This window comes from Oncorhynchus gorbuscha, linkage group LG16, assembly GCF_021184085.1.
Source record: "Oncorhynchus gorbuscha isolate QuinsamMale2020 ecotype Even-year linkage group LG16, OgorEven_v1.0, whole genome shotgun sequence".
Lineage (NCBI taxonomy): Eukaryota > Metazoa > Chordata > Actinopteri > Salmoniformes > Salmonidae > Oncorhynchus > Oncorhynchus gorbuscha.
Window position 1 is genome coordinate 68405742 of NC_060188.1, and position 21782 is coordinate 68427523.

Below are 21782 nucleotides of genomic sequence, written 5' to 3' on the forward strand. Positions count from 1 at the left end.
GATCGGTTATTTTATAAATATTTGCGAATTAAGGCGTTTCCACTACCATTTATCAAATAGTTAATTTTACAGACACACTAAAAATAAAAGGTTCCTGGTGTATCCTTTACGTTTAGGGGTTCTTCAAATTGAAACTGTGGGGGAATCTCTATAAATTATTCGAAGAACCCTTTGAAATGGTTCTTCAAATAACCCCTTTTAATGGATCATTGAAGAACCTTTTGAGTTCATTTTTTAACAACCCCCTCTTCCCTATTATTATTATAATGAATAATGCACATATCAATAACAATAACACAATATCTAAATACAATCTAAATGAGGTCAATCCCAGCAGAGCCCCAAGTCCAATGGATATATCCTCTGGCCTGTTGATGTTAAATGTGATGATGTTCTCCGTATCCAGAGCCACAATGATTTTGCAGTGCATGGTGATCAAACAGGTTTCCTGTTATATTCATCAGAGGTGTAGGGAGGGTGAAGTCTGGGAATCCCCCAAAAATGGGTGGCCTGATCACCGACAACGATGAGACAGCTTATAGGGAGGAAGTCAGAGACCTGGCCGGGTGGTGCCAGAATAACCACCTATCCCTCAACGTAACCAAGACTAAGGAGATGATTGTGGACTGCAGAAAAAGGAGGACCAAGCACGCCCCCATTCACATCGACGAGGCTCTAGTGGAGCAGGTTGAGAGCTTCAAGTTCCTTGGTGTCCACATCACCAACAAACTAGAATGATCCAAACACACCAAGACAGTCGTGAAGAGGGCACGACAAAGACTATTCCCCCTCAGGAGACTGAAAAGATTTGGCATGGGTCCTGAGATCCTCAATAGGTTCTACAGCTGCAACATTGAGAGCTGACCGGTTGCATCACTGCCTGGTACGGCAATTGCTCGGCCTCTGACTGCAAGGCACTACAGAGGGTAGTACGTATGGCCCAGTACATTACTGGGGCTAAGCTGCCTGCCATCCAGGACCTCTACACCAGGCGGTATCAGAGAAAGACCCCAGCCACCCCAGTCATAGACTGTTCTCTCTACTACCACATGGCAACCCTAACCCTAACCGGAGGGCCAAGTCTAGGACAAAAAGGCTTCTCAACAGTTTTTACCCCCAAGCCATAGGATTCCTGAACAGGTAATCAAATGGCTACCTGGACAATTTGCATTGTGTGCCCCCCCCAATACCTATTTCTACGCTGCTGCTACTCTCTGTTTATCATATATACATAGTCACTTTAACTATACATTCTACAACTATACATTCTACATACTACTCATACATGCTCCCGCACATAACATGCATTGTGTCCCACCCACCACCCGCCATCCCCTCTTTTACGCTCTGCTAATGGTCACTTTAAACATATCTACATGTACCTGCCTGACTAACCGGTGTCTGTATGTAGCCTCGCTACTTTTAAAGCCTCCCTACTGTATATAGCCTGTCTTTTTACTGTTGTTTATTTCTTTACTTACCTATTGTTCACCTAATACCTTTTTTGCACTATTGGTTAGTGCCTGTAAGCAAGCATTTCGCTGTAAGGTCTAATACACCTGTTGTATTCAGCGCACGTGACAAATACACTTTGATTTGAAATATAATTATATAGATGATTAACAAAACATGCACACGACAGAATTCATACCTTGGTATTTGAGGTGAATGTGAATGAAAAGAAATGGTGTTGATAATGGTTTTCATACACATACCTTGTCCATAATATAGAGGCCTATGGAATATTAATTGAAGAGGTAAGGGAGGAGGATGGTATATGTGATCTGCATAACATACCAATGCATATTGACATACCATATTGTATACCTCCAGTTCAGTCATCTGCACCCAACACGGCTAGCCTTCAACATATCTTATATAGCCTACACATTCTTACCTCTTTGTTGAGTCATATCCATTGAATTGTGTCCATTTTCTGTTTTAGAAAGATTTGCACAAAAGATAAACATAAAACAATATCAATGTAGATCATACAAGGGATAAACCTTAACTTAAATTGAGGAGATCTTAACATTTTTCAGTTAAGTGGCTAAACCTGCTGCCTTTTCAAATTCAAATGTTTCAGTTGGGCAGTTAGGTTCCTGCAAGAACCCCCACCGACTAAGAAGGTTTCTCGATGAACCCCACCTCCTATGGGGTTCTTAGAATAGCTTTCAGGGGCCATTTTCAGTGCCAAGAACCCTAAGGTTCTTTGAAGAACTTTGAGGATCTTAGAAGAACTCTTGTTGAACCCCCTCCTTTTTAGAGCGCAGGAAAAAATCCCACCTTTTCTAGCGGATTTTGTTTAGTCGACGTTTGGAAATGTACAGACAAATCAGGCCTGTTGTAACATGTACTTTACAGGCATAACACATTTGGATGGTAACCTGGTTAATGTCCGCCTCTCAGGTAACATCAGTGTACTTCCCATATATGCACTATGCACTACTATATGCACTATATGGCGCCTCCTTTGAATTCCATGCTGTCACAGTTACCAGCCCTTTCAAGCTTAACATCATTATCATTTATCGCCCTCCAGGTTCCCTCGGAGAGTTCATCAATGAGCTTGATGCCTTGATAAGCTCCTTTCCTGAGGACGGCTCACCTCTCACAGTTCTGGGCGACTTTAACCTCCCCACGTCTACCTTTGACTCTTTCCTCTCTGCCTCCTTCTTTCCACTCCTCTCCTCTTTTGACCTCACCCTCTCACCTTCCCCCCCTACTCACAAGGCAGGCAATACGCTCGACCTCATCTTTACTAGATGCTGTTCTTCCACTAACCTCATTGCAACTCCCCTCCAAGTCTCCGACCACTACCTTGTATCCTTTTCCCTCTCGCTCTCATCCAACACCTCCCACACTGCCCCTACTCGGATGGTATCGCGCCGTCCCAACCTTCGCTCTCTCTCCCCCGCTACTCTCTCCTCTTCCATCCTATCATCTCTTCCCTCCGCTCAAACCTTCTCCAACCTATCTCCTGATTCTGCCTCCTCAACCCTCCTCTCCTCCCTCTCTGCATCCTTTGACTCTCTATGTCCCCTATCCTCCAGGCCGGCTCGGTCCTCCCCTCCCGCTCCGTGGCTCGATGACTCATTGCGAGCTCACAGAACAGGGCTCCGGGCAGCCGAGCGGAAATGGAGGAAAACTCGCCTCCCTGCGGACCTGGCATCCTTTCACTCCCTCCTCTCTACATTTTCCTCCTCTGTCTCTGCTGCTAAAGCCACTTTCTACCACGCTAAATTCCAAGCATCTGCCTCTAACCCTAGGAAGCTCTTTGCCACCTTCTCCTCCCTCCTGAATCCTCCTCCCCCTCCCCCTCCTCCCTCTCTGCAGATGACTTCGTCAACCATTTTGAAAAGAAGGTCGACGACATCCGATCCTCGTTTGCTAAGTCAAACGACACCGCTGGTTCTGCTCACACTGCCCTACCCTGTGCTCTGACCTCTTTCTCCCCTCTCTCTCCAGATGAAATCTCGCGTCTTGTGACGGCCGGCCGCCCAACAACCTGCCCGCTTGACCCTATCCCCTCCTCTCTTCTCCAGACCATTTCCGGAGACCTTCTCCCTTACCTCACCTCGCTCATCAACTCATCCCTGACCGCTGGCTACGTCCCTTCCGTCTTCAAGAGAGCGAGAGTTGCACCCCTTCTGAAAAAACCTACACTCGATCCCTCCGATGTCAACAATTACAGACCAGTATCCCTTCTTTCTTTTCTCTCCAAAACTCTTGAACGTGCCGTCCTTGGCCAGCTCTCCCGCTATCTCTCTCTGAATGACCTTCTTGATCCAAATCAGTCAGGTTTCAAGACTAGTCATTCAACTGAGACTGCTCTCCTCTGTATCACGGAGGCGCTCCGCACTGCTAAAGCTAACTCTCTCTCCTCTGCTCTCATCCTTCTAGATCTATCGGCTGCCTTCGATACTGTGAACCATCAGATCCTCCTCTCCACCCTCTCCGAGTTGGGCATCTCCGGCGCGGCCCACGCTTGGATTGCGTCCTACCTGACAGGTCGCTCCTACCAGGTGGCGTGGCGAGAATCTGTCTCCTCACCACGCGCTCTCACCACTGGTGTCCCCCAGGGCTCTGTTCTTGGCCCTCTCCTATTCTCGCTATACACCAAGTCACTTGGCTCTGTCATAACCTCACATGGTCTCTCCTATCATTGCTATGCAGACGACACACAATTAATCTTCTCCTTTCCCCCTTCTGATGACCAGGTGGCGAATCGCATCTCTGCATGTCTGGCAGACATATCAGTGTGGATGACGGATCACCACCTCAAGCTGAACCTCGGCAAGACGGAGCTGCTCTTCCTCCCGGGGAAGGACTGCCCGTTCCATGATCTCGCCATCACGGTTGACAACTCCATTGTGTCCTCCTGCCAGAGCGCCAAGAACCTTGGCGTGATCCTGGACAACACCCTGTCGTTCTCAACCAACATCAAGGCGGTGGCCCGTTCCTGTAGGTTCATGCTCTACAACATCCGCAGAGTACGACCCTGCCTCACACAGGAAGCGGTGCAGGTCCTAATCCAGGCACTTGTCACCTCCCGTCTGGATTACTGCAACTCGCTGTTGGCTGGGCTCCCTGCCTGTGCCATTAAACCCCTTCAACTCATCCAGAACGCCGCAGCCCGTCTGGTGTTCAACCTTCCCAAGTTCTCTCACGTCACCCCGCTCCTCCGTTCTCTCCACTGGCTTCCAGTTGAAGCTCGCATCCGCTACAAGACCATGGTGCTTGCCTACGGAGCTGTGAGGGGAACGGCACCTCAGTACCTCCAGGCTCTGATCAGGCCCTACACCCAAACAAGTGCACTGCGTTCATCCACCTCTGGCCTGCTCGCCTCCCTACCACTGAGGAAGTACAGTTCCCGCTCAGCCCAGTCAAAACTGTTCGCTGCTCTGGCCCCCCAATGGTGGAACAAACTCCCTCACGACGCCAGGACAGCGGAGTCAATCACCACCTTCCGGAGACACCTGAAACCCCACCTCTTTAAGGAATACCTAGGATAGGATAAGTAATCCCTCTCACCCCCCCTTAAGATGTAGATGCACTATTGTAAAGTGACTGTTCCACTGGATGTCATAAGGTGAATGCACCAATTTGTAAGTCGCTCTGGATAAGAGCGTCTGCTAAATGACTTAAATGTAAATGTTAAATGTTTGTTTACTTCCACTATTAGCTGGCTAATCCAGCCAAATGTTTACCGGTAAAGACGATGATTTGACTTTTGAACATCTGGTCAGTGTTACATACTACAACATAACTTTATTGCGTGACAGGGCACAGAATAATCTTATTTATGATATTTATTTGTGATACCATCCATATTTATTTCAAGCATTCTGATCACAAAGGCTGCCATATGTGAGTCTGGCCATAGAGTCTATGCTCTATGCTCATATTATACTTGGTGGGACCTTGTTCCCTCTATTGGGCAATGATTCTCTCTCTCTCTCTCTCTCTCTCTCTCTCTCTCTCTCTCTCTCTCTCTCTCTCTCTCTCTCTCTCTCTCTCTCTCTCATACCTTACTCATATGCCTGTGGCCTTGTGCCATTAGAGAAGCTGCTGTAAATGTCAGACAGAGGCTGTTTGTTCAGGGTGATTGCAGTTTCATGAGGAACATCAGTCTCTCTGACAGCAGTTTACTAAGCCCACATCCTGTATATACCTGCTGTGATAAGAGGAACATTGTCAGACGGATGGGGCTCGCAATCCCAAGCAGGTTACCAGATGACAGTGCCCATTTCTTACTCGAACCCCGTCAGTTTACCAATGTGAACTAATCTCAGACTCTGAGAAAACATGAATGAGGTACTGTATGAAGTTACTGTATTAATTTACTTCCTTACCATCAGTTGTGAGGTCTGACTCTCTGTTGGATGGTGTGGTTTTTCATTGGAACGTGACGCAGCTGTACATCTCCCGACATAACCGAGCAACTATTTATTTACTGTAATCCTTTGGCTTCAGTTATTCGTCTCAGATGTCATGGCAGACCAGGTACGTTATGCATCTGTGTGGATGTTTAGGTACTACATTTGTCTCTTATTTTGTGGGATTACAGATGTTTAGAGTGACTGACTGATGGGTGTTTATGTTAGTGATCGTACACATGCCAGAGTTATTTTTGTACACAGTCATTGAAGTATAAAAGATGACATTTTGATACATTGTTAGCATTTTGTATTCTGGACCATAGGAGGATTCATTGAGAGCTATGCAGAACTGCTTCCGCAGTCAGTTTAGTATGGAGGAGGTTGAGTGTGAAGACATTGAAGCGAGCAGGTGTGTTTCTTTTGAACTGTTTTGCATGTGAGTTGTGTGTGATTCCTTCGATTGCATGTTTTGGTTATATTATACTTGACTAGAAACTGGAGAAAACATGATGAGATAAGGTGATGTGCTTGCCACTTTTGTGTGTATCTCTGTTCTCAGGACAACATCATCGGTTGATGAAGACAGTATCTATCTTGCCTGCACACTGTCACGATCATACGACCTCGGAGACTCTGATCTTCACCATACTCCTGTTATCAAGATGGGCTGGCTGGACAAGACCCCACCTCAGGGGTAAGAGAGAGAGGTGCATGCGTGCGTGCGTGCACATGCACGCATTTGTGTGTTTGTTCATGCATGTGTGTGTGTGCATGCATTAGAGTGTAAGTAATCTCTGTTTTATCTGCAGGAGCCTTATTTTCCAGAAGCGTTGGGTGATGTTGGATGCACAGTACCTGCGATACTTTCAAAATGAGAAGGTTCAGACGTCTTCCATAGACCCACACATAGTGTCACAGATCAGAGTGTATACTGTGAAATACCTTACTTATTAGACCCTCCCCTTCTCACTCCTTCTCTCCTTATTCCTCAGGAGGTCTACTCAAAGCGGATCATAGCCATACTGTTTGTCACTGACGTGCTTAACGTTGGAGAGCAGAAGTTTGAGGTGGTGACAAGGAACAGGACTTTCTTGTTCCGTGCAGAAAACAACAGTAAGTGTTCAGCCTAAAATAACAATGATCACAATGAGGAAACATGAATACTTTGTGTGTGCAATCTGTGTGCAATCTATGTGTGTGTGTGTGTGTGTGTGTGTGTGTGTGTGTGTGTGTGTGTGTGTGTGTGTGTGTGTGTGTGTGTGTGTGTGTGTGTGTGTGTGTGTGTGTGTGTGTGTGTGTGTGTGTGTGTGTGTGTGTGTGTGTGTGTGTGTGTGTGTGTGTGTGTGTGTCTGTTTTCAGCTGTCAGGGAGGAATGGGTGTCAGTACTGAAAGAAACTATTCAGCAGCGTCGTAGCAGCATGGAGATGTCCCTTATGAACTTCAGTTTTACTAGTGGACAGCGTGATAGTGGAGTCTCTCTCATTAGTAAACAAGGATACCTGGAGATGAATGGACTGCGCTCCAAGGTCTATGTAGTCATCTGTGCTGACAGGGTCTTCCTCTACGGGAACGCTGAGGTGTGTATCCATGGTGCATGCATTTGTCCTGAATTAAATCAAATAAAATGTTCATGAAAGTCCTTTGGAGTCAGTTATCCTTAAAAACCTGTGATGTTCTCTGTCATCAGGAGCACAGCCAGGGTGTTGGCATCACCTACATTGAGATGAATGTGGGTACTGTGAAGAGCACAGACAAACGGGCCTTCAACCTCACCACCTTCTACAGAACATTCAGGTGAGACTGACCTCTGACCTATGACCCTTTAATGTCATCCCACAGTGAACCCTCTGTGACCCCTGTTCTGTTTGGTTAGTTTCCTGGCCGAGTCGGCGCAGCAGAGGGATCAGTGGGTGGAGGCCCTGCAGGACTGTGTCAGTCGCTCTCTGTCCAGCGATGTGGTGGCCCAGAAGATCTGGGCTGTGGAGGCCAACCAGCGCTGTGCAGACTGTGGCGCCCCCCATCCAGACTGGGCCTCTGTCAACCTCTGTGTGGTCCTTTGCAAATGCTGTGCAGGTACAGAAGAACCTTGCCTAGATGGCAGACCAAACTCAGAGAGTGAATGGTCAAGAGCATTGATCAGTTTCTATAGTGATCAGATTACACACTCAGTCACACACACTACACTGACACTCTCACACAAAAACACACACACATCCACATACACTACATTCACACACACACACACACACACACACACACACACACACACACACACACACACACACACACACACACACACACACACACACACACACACACACACACACACACACACACACACACACACACACACACACACACACACACACACACACACACACACACATGCAGACATAACAAACATACATACGCATACACGCTCACACACACACATACACACACACACTTCTATGCTAATTATATCCTGCTGCTACTCTGTTCTCTATTTTGCTCTTATTATTATCTATCCTGATGTTTAGTCCCTTTACCCTGCCTTGTACTTCAAATACCTTGTTCTTCTGCACATTGATCTGGTACTGGTACTCCCTGTATATAGCTCCATCCTTCTGCATTTTATTCCTCTTGTGTTACAATTTTTGTTTTTTACCTGCATCGTTGAGAAGAGATCGTAAGCAAGCCTATCACAGTGAAGTCTGCACCCGTTCTATTCAGCCCATGTGACAAATAAAATAGAACTTGATAAACAACTATTTCAGGTCAATAAGTTGTACCACATTGGTACAGTGCACATACATTTCCATTGGATGTGCCTGGGAGAGGACATTGACATCAAATTCTGACATCTCTCTGTGGTTTAGGCGTGCACAGGGGTCTGGGCCAGAGTGTGTCCAAAGTTCGCAGTCTGAGAATGGATGAAAAGGTGTGGACTGATAACCTTATTCAGGTAGGTTTCTAATGAGTATTTTATTAGGAACCTCATCCTCACCACCCATATGTGGTCTTCCTCTGTTTATGTTCCTCACACTATGGTTCCTCTTTTTGTATATTTGCATGAATTTACATGTTTTCCTTTGAAAAGAAGAACTCTCTCATAGCTCAATAAAGGGATCCATCTTTCAGATCAAGGTTCTAATGCCACTCCCTGTTCACCAGGTGTTCCTGTTAGGTAACAACAGGGTAAACCTGTTCTGGGCAGCTAACACACCACCAAGCGAGGCGCTCCAACCATCAAGTGATAGTGAGAAGCGCCAGCGCTTTGTCTCTGCTAAGTACTGTCAGGGGAAATATCGCCGCTACCATGCTCTGTTTGGCCAACAGGAGGCCCTCAACAAAGTGAGACACACACATACTGTCAAATATCACTTTTCTCCCCCGCTCCCTATATACAGTTGAAGTTGGAAGTTTACGTACAACTTAGTCAAATACATTTAAACATTTTCACAATTCCTGATATTTAATCCTAGTAAAAATTGCCTGTTTTAGGTCAGTTAGGATCAAATCAAAGTTAAATTGTCACGTCGGCCGAATAAAACAGGTTTAGACCTTACCGTGAAATGCTTACTTACAGGCTCTAACCAATAGTGCAAAAAAGTTATTAGGGACACAATGCAGATAGCCTGGTTAGCCAATGTACGGGAGCACTGGTTGGTTGGGCCAATTGAGGTTTTATGTACATGAATGTATAGTTAAAGTGACTATGCATATATGATAAACAGAGAGTAGCAGCAGCGTAAAAGAGGGGTTGGGAGGCACACAATGCAGATAGTCTGGGTAGCCATTTGATTACCTGTTCAGGAGTCTTATGGCTTGGGGGTAAAAACTGTTGAGAAACATTTTTGTCCTAGGCTTGGCACTCCGGTACCGTTTACCATGTGGTAGTAGAGAGAACAGTCTGTGGCTGGGTCTTTGACAATTTTTAGGGTCTTCCTCTGACACTGCCTGGTGTAGAGGTCCTGGATGGCAGGCAGCTTAGCCCCAATGATGTACTGGGCCGTTCACAGTACCCTCTGTAGTGCCTTGCGGTCGGAGGTCGAGCAATTGCCATACCAGGCAGTGATGCAACCAACCATGCTCTCGATATTGCAGCTGTAGAACCTTTTGAGGATCTCAGGACCCATGCCAAATAATTTTTGTTTCCTGAGGGGGAAAAGGCTTTGTTGTGCCCTGTTCACGACTGTCGTGGTGTGTTTGGAACCTTTTAGTGTGTGTTTGATGTGGACACCAAGGAACTTGAAGCTCTCAACCTGCTCCACTACAGCCCCGTTGATGAGAGTCCACAATCATCTCCTTAGTCTTGGTTACGTTGAGGATAGGTTGTTATTCTGGCACCACCCGGCCAGGTCTCTGACCACTACCTTATTTTAAGAATGTGAAATGTCAGAATAATAATTTATTTCAGCTTTTATTTAGTCCATGTCAGGACTACCCGACATGATGACTCCTTGCTGTCCCCAGTCCACCTGGCCGTGCTGCTGCTCCAGATTCAACTGTTCTGCCTGTGATTATTATTATTTGACCATGCTGGTCATTTTTGAACATCTTGGCCATGTTCTGTTATAATCTCCACCCGGCACAGCCAGAAGAGGACTGGCCACCCCACATAGCCAGGTTCCTCTCTAGGTTTCTTTCTAGGTTTTGGCCTTTCTAGGGAGTTTTTCCTAGCCACTGTGCTTCTACACCTGCATTGCTTGCTGTTTGGGGTTTTAGGCTGGGTTTCTGTACAGCACTTTGAGATATTAGCTGATGTACGAAGGGCTATATAAATAAATTTGATTTGATTTCTTTCATCACATTCCCAGTGGTTCCGAAGTTTATATACACTCAATTAGTATTTGGTAGCATTGCGCCTTTAAATTGTTTAACTTGGGTCAAACGTTTCGGGCAGCCTTCCACAAGCTTCCCACAATAAGTTAGGTGAATTTTGGCCCATTCCTCTCGACAGAGCTGGTGTAACTGAGTCAGGTTTTTAGGCCTCCTTGCTCGCACAAGCTTTTTTGGTTCTGCCCACAATTTTTCTATGAGATTGAGATCAGGGCTTTGTGATGGCCACTCCAATACCTTGACTTTATTGTCCTTAAGCCATTTTGCCACAACTTTGGAAGTATGCTTGGGGTCATTGTTAATTTGGAAGACCCATTTGCTACCAAGCTTTAACTGATGTCTTGATATGTTGCTTCAATATATCCACATAATTTTCCTACCTCATGAAGCCATCTATTTTGTGAAGTGCACCAGTCCCTCCTGGAGCAAAGCACCCCCACAACATGATGCTGCCACCCCCGTGCTTCACGGTTGGGATGGTGTTCTTCGGCTTGCAAGCCTCTCCCTTTGTTCTCCAAACATAACGATGGTCATTATGGCCAAACAGTTCTATTTTTGTTTCATCAGACCAGAGGATATTTCTCCAAAAAGTATGATCTTTGTTCCCACGTGCAGTTGCAAACCGTAGTCTGGCGGTTTTGGAGCAGTGGCTTCTTCCTTGCTGAGCGGCCTTTCAGTTTATGTCGATATAAGACTCCTTTTACTGTGGATATAGATACTTTTGTCCCTGTTCCCTCCAGCATCTTCACAAGGTCCATTGCTGCTGTTCTGGGATTGATTTGCACTTTTCTCACCAAAGTACGTTCATCTCTAGGAGACAGAACGCGTCTCCTTCCACTGCTGCCTGGTCCCATGGTGTTTATACTACCTTCAGGCATTTGGAAATTGCTCCCAAGGATGAAGCAGACTTGTGGAGGTCTACAAATAATTTTTGTGGTTTTGGCTGATTTCTTTTGATTTTGTCATGATGTCAAGCAAAGAGACACTGAGTTTGAAGGTAGGCATTGAAATACATTCACAGGTACACCCCCAATTGACTCAAATTATGTCAATTAGCCTATCACAAAAGCCATGACATAATTTTCGTGAATTTTCCAAGCTGTTTAAAGGCACAGTCAACTTAGTGTATGTAAACTTCTGACCCACTGGATTTGTGATACAGTGAAATATAAGTGAAACAATATGTCTGTAAACAATTACTTGTGTCATGAACAAAGTAGATGTCCTAACCAACTCCCCAAAACTATAGTTTGTTGACAAGAAATTCAAACGAGTTTGAATTAGTCTAACCTAAGTGTATGTAAACTTCCGACTTCAACTGTATATATTTCTCTCTCTCTTTCTCTCTCTCTCCATCCTATACTCTCAAAAGTCCAGACGTGTTTGCTGCTCTCTGATTCTCTCTCTTCTCTCTCTTTCTCTCCCTCCTCCTTGCCTACCTCTCAGGCTCTGTGCAGTACCGTTCAGACGGATGATGTATTGGAGACTCTGTCTCTGGTGTTCTGTGGAGCAGATGTGAACTGTTATACAGGTGATCCAGAGTTGCCCAGCCCTGTGTCTGTGGCCCAACACTATGGACAGATATTACAGGTGGAGTTCTTAACTCACAACCACAACACAGGTAGGAATCTCATCTCTCTGCTCCATTTATATATATATATTTTTCTGGGTGCATTTACAGGTCTGGAACAATGCACCTATTTTTCGCCACCCCTCATCTTGGCCATGTTCTGTTATAATCTCCACCCGACACAGCCAGAAGAGGACTGGCCACCCCTCATAGCCTGCTTCCTCTCTAGGTTTCTCCCTAGGTTCTGGCCTTTCTAGGGAGTTTTTCCTAGCCACCGTGCTTCTACACCTGCATTGCTTTCTTTTTTGGAGGTTTTAGGCTGGGTTTCTGTACAGCACTTTGGGACATCAGTTGATGTAAGAAGGGCTTTATAAATACATTTGATTTATAAATAAATTGGATTGATTTTATTTAGTTTTTGCAACCGAAGCTCTTGACCACAACGTAGCTGGTGTCGTAAAGGTCCTGAATCAACTCTATCATTATTATTGCTCCATGCTTTTGTTGTCAATTGTTTGTGGGTGTTGTTTTGACTCCTATTGTATGAATTTGTTGTTTATGGATGCTGTGTAGCTTTTCTACCACCAGGTGGCATGTTTTGTGTTGTCTTGCACTTAAAAAAAGAAAAACTCCAATAAAATATATGAAAGGGAACCCTCCTCTCCAACTTTACATTCAACTTGTACTGTGTTTTGTTCAGTATAGGAGCCATCAGTAGTTCTATTTATTTCCTCTCTAGATCTGCCAGGGTCTAGGGCTGGAAATCACACACTCCTAGAGGCTGCTCTCCCTGTCTCACACACTGGTTATCTCTTCAAGACCGCTTCTTCAATACGGCCAGTAACAGAGTGCAAAGCAAAAGGAGGTTGGTGATTCATGGCACTATGTATAAACTCGAAACTCTGAGATTTGTTTGGACATGCTTTAAATCCAGGGTTGGGTAGGTTACTTTCTAAATGTAATCTGTTACAGTTACTAGTTATCGGTCCAATATTGTAATCAGTAACATAACCTTTGGGTTACCCAAACTCAATAACGTAATCTGATTACTTTTCCCTTAAGAGGCATTAGAAGAAGACACAAAGGATCAATCAAACGCTTTTGGTGTGTCATAATAGTGGTCTGACTATTAGTGGAACAAACTTAAACTTCCGCCTTTTTCATTGAGAAAATAGAAAGGTGTCATAATTTTATTTAGCAAACATCCTTTCTGAATTTTAAAGTAATCCAAGAAGTAATCATCTAGTTTTTCAAAAGTATCTGTAATCTGAATACAATATTTTTGCTGGTAATATAACTGATTACAGCTACAGTTTTTTTGTAAACAGATTCCAGTTACTCCCCAACCCTGTTTAGATCTGAATGTCTATTGGTTAGGTGAAATAATGACCAACTTGGACAGTCCTCTTAGGAAAGTGTTATTAATGCCAATACAGTTACCATCAGCTAAATGTCTATATTTTCTCTAGATTTTAGCCGTCGCTGGTGCTCTCTGAACCAAGGTAACTTCAGCTACTATGAGAGTGAGAAGAGCTCCAGTCAGAGCGGCGGGATGAAGATGAGTGATGTCCTGTGTCTGTTGGTCAATCCCCCAGGGAAACATGGGTAAGACAGGCAACACATTCACTCCCATCAGTAATGACATGAGCAGATCATATGTACTTTTCCAGGGTGTAACAAATGCCATTATTTATACCATTTAGGCATAATTGGGAATTTATAAAACCCTATCAGTGTAGGCTTTAGTAAAATGTTGATATATATATTTCTTACCACACTGTACCTTTCCTGGCTCAGTTATGCCCATTCCTTTGAGCTGTACCATGACTCTGGGAGAGTCTATCTATTTGGAGAAGACTCATCTGACAAAGTGAAAGGGTGGATCAAGGCCATCGCCAAGGTAACCACCTCTTTAAAACTAGATTTCATTGAGTATCATGATAGACTGGTAATTAGTAGTTTTGCTAGTGTATATAGTACTGCCTTATCTAATTGCATGTCAGGCGCTGGTCCCCTCTGCAGCAGAGGACCTGGTGTGCTGGCCCTTTGCGAGGGTGGGTCGGTTGAGCTACACTGAGGGCCAGAGCCACCATAGCCCCCTCCTGGGCTGGTTCTCCCTGGGGGCTCCAGACTGCTCCTACTCCTCCACGGAGCAGATCGAGTGGAGAACATCGACCTGCGCAAAATAAAGGAGCTCTGTGAGTCACTCCTGAAACTGCCACAGTGGAGGTATTAGGATGTACTGTAGAGGGAGAAATTTCGTGAAGTTTAAGTTTTTAGTGTGTGTTGTTGTACTAATGATGTAAGAGTGCTATATTTTCTGGTTGCAACAGAATAAAACAGCTACTACATTGATGTACATGCTGATGTAGATAGTGTTTGATTGTGTGAGTCATGACACTGTATGTTGTTTTGTGTCCCTGTTTTAGCCATGGAGCAGGAGGCTGGTGCTGGTGCTGTGGTGCTGGTGGACGGAGGCAGGAGCCTGCGTGTGGAGGGGGACAGGAGGCCTGACTTCCAGGGCTGGCTGAGTGGGCTCCAACAGGGCTCAGGGAGAGGAGATGGCCCCCTGGACCAGCAGCAGCTCACTGACACAGACGTCCCTGTCATCGTGGACCGCTGCATGAGCTACATCACACAGCATGGTGGGTGGACCTAGCATGGCATCGGTCGGGACAGATACCTAGCAAAAGATAAGCTCTTACTAGCTTCACTCATTTCATTATCAGTGTATTTGTAAGTCTGTGTTAATGGTTCAGTGTTGATGTGTTTCTTTATGGGAGATTTCCTTTCCAGGTTTGAAGTCAGAGGGCATCTATCGGAGGTGTGGTGTGAACTCCAAGATCGCCGCCCTGCTGTTCTTTCTCCGCCAAAACGCCCGGCAGGTCCGTCTGAATGAAGGGGAGCGCCAGGTGGATGACGTGGCAAACGTCCTGAAGAGGTTCCTCAGGGAAGTGGGAGAGGGGGTTTTCAATGGCCATGAGGCCTCTCTGCCATGGCTCCACACCACTAGTGAGTCTGGCCTACCCTCATTCTAATACTGGTGGACCACAATGACCACACCACTGCTTTTCACTGCTTGTCTTGGTAGTCGTATCATCGTCAATTAAAATGAACATTCTACCACAGTGACCATGGTATTTTTGCAAAGACTATTTGATTCTGAGTTCAGACATATAAAGTTTGTAAGTAAAAACAATTTAGACGTTTTTCTGAACTCACTCGTGCATAAGAGGAGGTTTGCACTACCAGGTGCTTGCATATACGCAGATCGAATAAACCACTGGAACGCCAATTAAGGTGTTTACATGTCCTAATAATTCTACAGATTGCTCAGAAAGCAAGGTGTTTTAATCGGCGTATGCTTACTTTGATTATGACCTTACAAAGATTAAGATAAGCAGAGTAAGGTGTTTACATGACAAATTTCATACTCTGCCTTCTGCCATAATCAGTTTAATGTAGAATTATGTGTGTGCATGTAATCATATTCAGTGGTAGCCCCATGATAGGGAGTTGTGTGCTGCGCTGTAATATGTAGGTGTTCTTCTTCTATGTCCACCAGCTGTCAGTGAGATGAGTGAGAGAGTGTCCCAGTACCAGGCCCTCCTCCACAGCCTCCCCCGAGTCAACAGAGCCACTCTGGGGGCTGTCATCAACCACCTCTACTGGTGAGCCTCAATCTCTACCTCTGTCTGTCTGTCTTCCTCCTCTCTTTTTATTTATTTACCTCCAGAATGGAAAAATGGACCTTTTCCCACAGGACATTTGTCCTTTATTCACATATAAGTAGAATAAAAACAGTTTATCTTTGAAAGTTCAGGACATGCATCGCTGTTGTACAAATCTGCCGATTTTGTTCCCAAAGCGTCCAGTGCTTTGCAGATGAGAATCAGATGAACATGCACAACCTGGCCATTGTGTTTGGTCCCACGCTCTTCCAGACGGACGGCACTGATAACAGCGCAGGACAGGTGGTAGAGGATCTCATCCAGAACTACCAGGACATCTTCAATGTGAGTGTGTCTGTCTCACACTGATGACCACTGATTTATAGAAGACAAAGAGAGAGAAATGTACTGTGTTGTCACAAGAAGACAAATGAATTGGCCTGATCAGATGGATGGAATACATTTGTCTGTCTGTGTGGCAGGTGGATGCAGAGCAGTTTCAGAGACAGTTGGACATGATCTCGCATGTCATCAAAGCACAGAAGGAACACACAGAGGAGGTGAGCACACACCCATGGCATCATGACATTTTCTGAACCCTTGCAGCAGCTGTTCGCCACCCAACTGAAATGATTAAGTCCTGACTTCCTTGACCTATACTATCTATCTCTTACTATTTGCTGGACTAAGGATGGCTGTTGGCCTGCTGCGTCTCTCTCTTCATACTGTTCTGTAGGGAAGCCCCTCACCTCTCACCATCTGCGGGGTTTACCTGGAGAGGAAGGAGGAGGGCTCTGAGCTGCTGGTTCAGGTCAGCTCCATGTGCACTCTCACCTTTCACCTTTGACTCTAGAATCCATAGGCTACTGTACAGGGTGTTCTTCTGCAATTTTTCTGTGCCCAGATAATCATAAGCTCCACTGCCTGCTCCCCTCTCTCAGATCTCCCAGGAAGTGAGTGCTGAAGAGCTGGTATGTAAGGTCCTGAGACGCAGGAACATCCCTCCACAGCAGGGGGACTACTGGAGCTGCTTCCTGGTCGACAACAACCAGGAGATAGGTAATGGTTTAGAACACCTCACCTAGTTATAGTTTCTGTACAGCACTTTGAGATATCAGCTGATGTACGAAGGGCTATATAAATAAATAATTTTGAAATTTGATATAGTTGCAAAGTCTCTTCTTAAATGTTTGAGGAGTTGGACAGCTGTTGGTAATGTGTGAAATATCTTACATTGTTATAATGAAAGCTGGTGCTCAACTGTAAACTAGTGGTAAAATACATGGTGTCTTCTCTGGTTCCCCCAACAGAGCGTCCATTGCACTATCAGGAGCAAGCGCTGACTATCTATTTCTCTCTGGGTAAAGACTGCCATCTGGTGGTCAAGAAGAACTGCTACATGGAGGCCATTCTTACCTACATAGGTACGGTATTTTGAATGAGTTGTGAATGACTACATAGTCAGTTTTGGATTGACGACAAAGTTCAACTTTACTACATAGAATTTTGATGACCAGTACATACCATAAATATACTTACACAATTGCATATATTCTGTAAAAAAAATGAAAAACATTGATAACTGAAGAGAAAGTCCAATGAAAAGGGGGAAGGAGATGTGTTAATGATATGGTAGAAAATGTGTACAAAGTAAATGAGAGTGGGATGTACCCTTTCACAGCAGGCAGGGTAGATGTCTCCCGAAACGGCCTGATCAAGTTCTGTGAAGAGAAAGGTCAAAGGGGTAAGGGAACCTTCAGCAGACGCCTCTGTGTGCTCAGTGGCTTGTCTCTAAGGCTGTACAAAGATGTGAAGGTAAGAGAGGATGGAAGGAGATGTGTGTTGTTTCTGTGACAGTGTGAGACTCCTGTAATGTATAGGCAGTATTTGTGTAACAACAGCCTTGTTTGCCCATCTTGTAGAGTTCTCAGCCTGAGAGGGAGTGTCAAATCCACGCTCTGAAGGTCTACTGTGGTATCAAGAGGAAGTTACAGCCACCGTCATGGTGAGAATCTCTGAATGTCCCACTTTGGCCTTTAACCAGCAACCCCCAGTCCATACCCCCCCAGTCCATATCAGCTGTCCATATCAGCTGTCCATATCAGCTGTCCATATCAGCTGTCCATATCAGCTGTCCATATCAGCTGTCCATATCAGCTGTCCATATCAGCTGTCCATATCAGCTGTCCATATCATGTCCTTGCTTTCCTTTCTTATGATCTCTATGATCTTGTGTTCTAGCTGGGGGATGACTGTAGTGTGTGAGAAGGCAGTACGAGACATACAGCAATGGTGAGTATCTTGGGTAGCAACTGAAGATCGTTAAACAGTAGTAATTAGAGCACTTAAGCTCTGCTGAGGATCATGGTAAAGATCTAGCCCTTCTCTAACTCACCCTCGCCCGCTACCAATCTTCTCAGGTACCTGTGCTGTGAATCAAAGAGCGAGCTGATCGAGTGGCTGGCCACTTTTATGAGCCTCCGGGTAATTATCTTTTTGTGAAATCAAATGTCCTGCTTTTTTTCTACTTGAGCTTTTCTCATCACTTTATTTTGTATTTATTCATTTTCATAGCATGATGGCGATCTGTGGCCAGCAGCTTCCAGGCTAGATTCCTGATCTGAGGCTAAAGGGGAAATAACCCGATCCTGCTTTCCCATCCCATCTACTACTAGAGATGTTTTCAAGTCTTCAGGTCTTTCCTGGAAAGAAATGCGCTTTCACTGTATATCAAATCAATAACCTCAAAGTATATATTTTCTCTGTCAATATTTGGTTGAACCTATTTATAACCCACAGCTATGGTAATAACAGGGGAGGCAGTATAGAACTACACTATATCAACAAACTCCCATTCTAAAAATGAGTAACAATAATATTAGAGGCACATGAGAAATATAATCTAAACGCGATGTTGACTTTGAGGTTCTCTTTCATGGGGACATAATGACCATGTTGGAGAGCTGCAGTCGTAAAGCCATCTAAGATGAGACACAGTGCTTTCTGTTCGTGTCATTATGGTAACAGTGGTCGTCAGTAATGATTGGAGAGCAGGATTTCTACGCTGTCACTACTCAAGACCACAGCTTGTTGCATTACAGAGATGTGCAGTTTATATTACTTTCATTAATTTCATTAACTCATCCTTTAACAGAACCTTAACATGAAAAGGAATTGTAAGGCTAGCTAGACAGCACCCTTAGAGCAGCCAGGGCAGGGAAAGGAGACCGATCCGGTTGCTATTGCAGATTCAGCATCGATCTAGTGCCGGGCTGGTCGAAGCCCCAGAGGTTTCTCTCTCTCTGTATCTAAATCTGGGTCGTTCCACCAAGTCGGTGGCTTTTGAGAAGTGTAACTTTAAAAACATTTTTATCTTCATAAAAAAACACGTTTTAAATAACGTTTCAAATAAAGTAACAGAGTTGACCGTAACAGGGTTGATGATTTCATTTTTTTCAAGCCTGAAATCCCCTTGTGACAGGGGGAATGGAAGCTTGTTGTGTACAACAGGGAGTGGCAGTTGAATGCAATCTTCACAACATCAACAAAAATAGTTTTGGGATGTTGTTGTTAATTCAGTTGGTTAAACTCCTCCTAGATGTCAGAGAGGGACCTGTCAAAAAGCTGACTTTTAGAACTAGTAAATCTTTATTCATATACAAAAAAAATCTGATTGATTGAATTCTTCATGTTGTCTATATTAAAGATGCACTCAGGGATCTTAAGCATAACACATTTGTTGCATAATGCACAAATTATTTGACCATATCACACAAAATTGCAAAATACATATGATTTCATGCAAATTGCAAAATGTGTAACATATCACATGAAATGAACGACGTAGTACACAAAATAACAGAGAGCACCACTTTCCAAACTACTGGCTGAAATTATACAAAAGTTAGAGAGAACATCTTTAAAAGGCCTTTCATTTCATATATACCAAGCAATAAACACTACATATTGGTGCACAATTTCTACTTCAAATATCAAAGGGATGCAAATGCCACTCTTTTTGTGGAACGACCCATCTCCTCTTCACGAGCTGCAGAGATGCTGCTGCTCAGATAGACACCATAACAGCATTCCGCTGTACTGAGAGGGTGGACTGGGGTTAGAGCTGTGAAGACGGGGCCCTGTTCCAGCTGTTTGGGACTGTGACTGACAGGTGACAGCAATGGGCCAGGCATGTGGAAACTCCTTCTTGTGCCGTAGTCAGCAGTTCCAGCCATCGACAACAGCAGAGATGTAAGTGTATACATGTTGATGCGCTGGATGGTTGTGTCTGAAGTACAACAGAATATGATGATTATACATCATTATCTGAGTACCAGATTGTGATAACGAAATGTTGATATCATTGTATATCATTCAAAGTTGAATTTGTCTTTGAAATACAATGTGTATGGTTTTTGTGTTTCTTAAAATCATTATCCCACCGTTCCTTTTATGTCTGAGGTCAGGATGCTGTGGCCATTAAAAATCCTCTTTGACTTGGTTGATCAAAGCAAAACATTACCGATTTAATAAATCCACTTCTACTGTAGAAGAAGCATAGAAATAAAAGGCCTGTCAGTGTTTGATCATTTCTCCTTCAAAATAAAATAAAAAGTCTGAAGAGGTAGAGAAGTAGATTATTTCTACACCCTAGATCTCTGATGGTAAATTGTTTATTGTAGCCTTTGATATGGATGTGTTTGCAAAAATGGCTCGCCTAAAACACTGTAGTAGGTAGTCTCTTCACACTGCCGCTGTATCTAGAGTCTAGACTATTTGAATGGCAATCACAGTCCATTTTTGTCATAAATAAAAACATTTCAAGACTTTGATTGTTTATTAAAGCAAATGAAGTGCCTGTGGTAAATGAGAACATGCACCAACATGAATCATCCACACAACGTTGTTTCCATTCACCATCATGCTAGCCCATTGTCTACCTCTGCCTTTCATTACAAAAACCTAGGTTAACACACCAGATCACACACACCTGCTGTTCCCAATTTCAATGTTTTCCCACATTCTATTATTATTATTATTTTGAAATGTAACTAGTCAACCCAGTTAAGAACAAATTCTTATTTACAGTGACGGCCTACCAGGGAACAGTTGGTTAAATGCCTTGTTCAGGGGCAGAACGGCAGATTTTTACCTTGTCAGCTCAGGGATTCGATCCAGCAACCTTTTGGTTACTGGCCCAACTCTCTAACCACTAGGTTACCTGCCACCCCATTATAATTCTCTCAGGTTTATATCGTCATTTTGATGTAACAAAGGGTTTAGGACTGGGTTTCTGGCATGTTGTGTGTAGCTACAGCACATTAGACCCCCCACCACTCTCAATCTCCCATAAAGTTTTATTGGTGCTCTTGTGGGGCTAAGTGCCTCTCGCTCAATAAAAGGGCTTTCTAATATCCTTTTATTTTTCAGCTGTCTGTCATTAGCTGTGAGGCTGTGTGGGTAATTGCTTTACATTAGGAACTCAGGGCTGTTGAAGAGGCTCAGTCACCCTAGTAACAACCATGCACTCCATTCACCCCCAGTTCTTAAATCACTACCCCCATTAAGCTTCACACATTACCATAACCTGCTCATATTTGACACAGATTGGCATTAAGATGACTCATATACTGGAGGCAGCTCTGCAGAGTGGTCACTAGCTGGCACAGCCACAAAGTCATACAATCGGTTTTTAACCCTAACCCTAACTCTAACCTTAACCACACGGCTGACTGTCATTTTTTTATTTCACCTTTATTTAACCAGGTAGGACAGTTGAGAACAAGTTCTCATTTACAACTGCGACCTGGCCAATATACAGTAAAGCAGTGCGACAAA

The 21782-nt window shown here is 44.3% G+C and overlaps 1 protein-coding gene across 1 annotated transcript; it reads left to right on the forward strand.

Annotated features, from left to right (window-relative positions):
• The first annotated feature begins 5563 nt into the window (after window positions 1-5563).
• LOC123999801 (arf-GAP with Rho-GAP domain, ANK repeat and PH domain-containing protein 1-like) lies at window positions 5564-20768 on the forward strand. The gene is made up of 29 exons (XM_046305823.1): window positions 5564-5817; window positions 5977-6006; window positions 6206-6291; window positions 6442-6576; window positions 6692-6761; window positions 6875-6995; window positions 7242-7459; window positions 7570-7676; window positions 7756-7955; window positions 8741-8826; window positions 9036-9215; window positions 12150-12324; window positions 13013-13138; window positions 13743-13878; window positions 14071-14173; window positions 14277-14451; window positions 14703-14918; window positions 15070-15285; window positions 15839-15944; window positions 16142-16289; window positions 16427-16504; window positions 16681-16755; window positions 16886-17003; window positions 17255-17368; window positions 17626-17759; window positions 17867-17949; window positions 18186-18236; window positions 18365-18428; window positions 18519-20768. The coding sequence occupies exons 1-29, from the start codon at window positions 5809-5811 to the stop codon at window positions 18561-18563; spliced, it is 3405 nt and encodes a 1134-aa protein (XP_046161779.1). The 5' UTR covers window positions 5564-5808; the 3' UTR covers window positions 18564-20768.
• Window positions 20769-21782: the final 1014 nt, after the last annotated feature.

Excerpts from the sequence above, each read along its gene's own strand:
- LOC123999801 (XM_046305823.1), top strand. Across the intron at positions 6,996-7,241 it reads GTTCCGTGCAGAAAACAACA|CTGTCAGGGAGGAATGGGTG; the intron begins GTAAGTGTTCAG and ends GTCTGTTTTCAG. Across the intron at positions 13,879-14,070 it reads AATCCCCCAGGGAAACATGG|TTATGCCCATTCCTTTGAGC; the intron begins GTAAGACAGGCA and ends TTCCTGGCTCAG.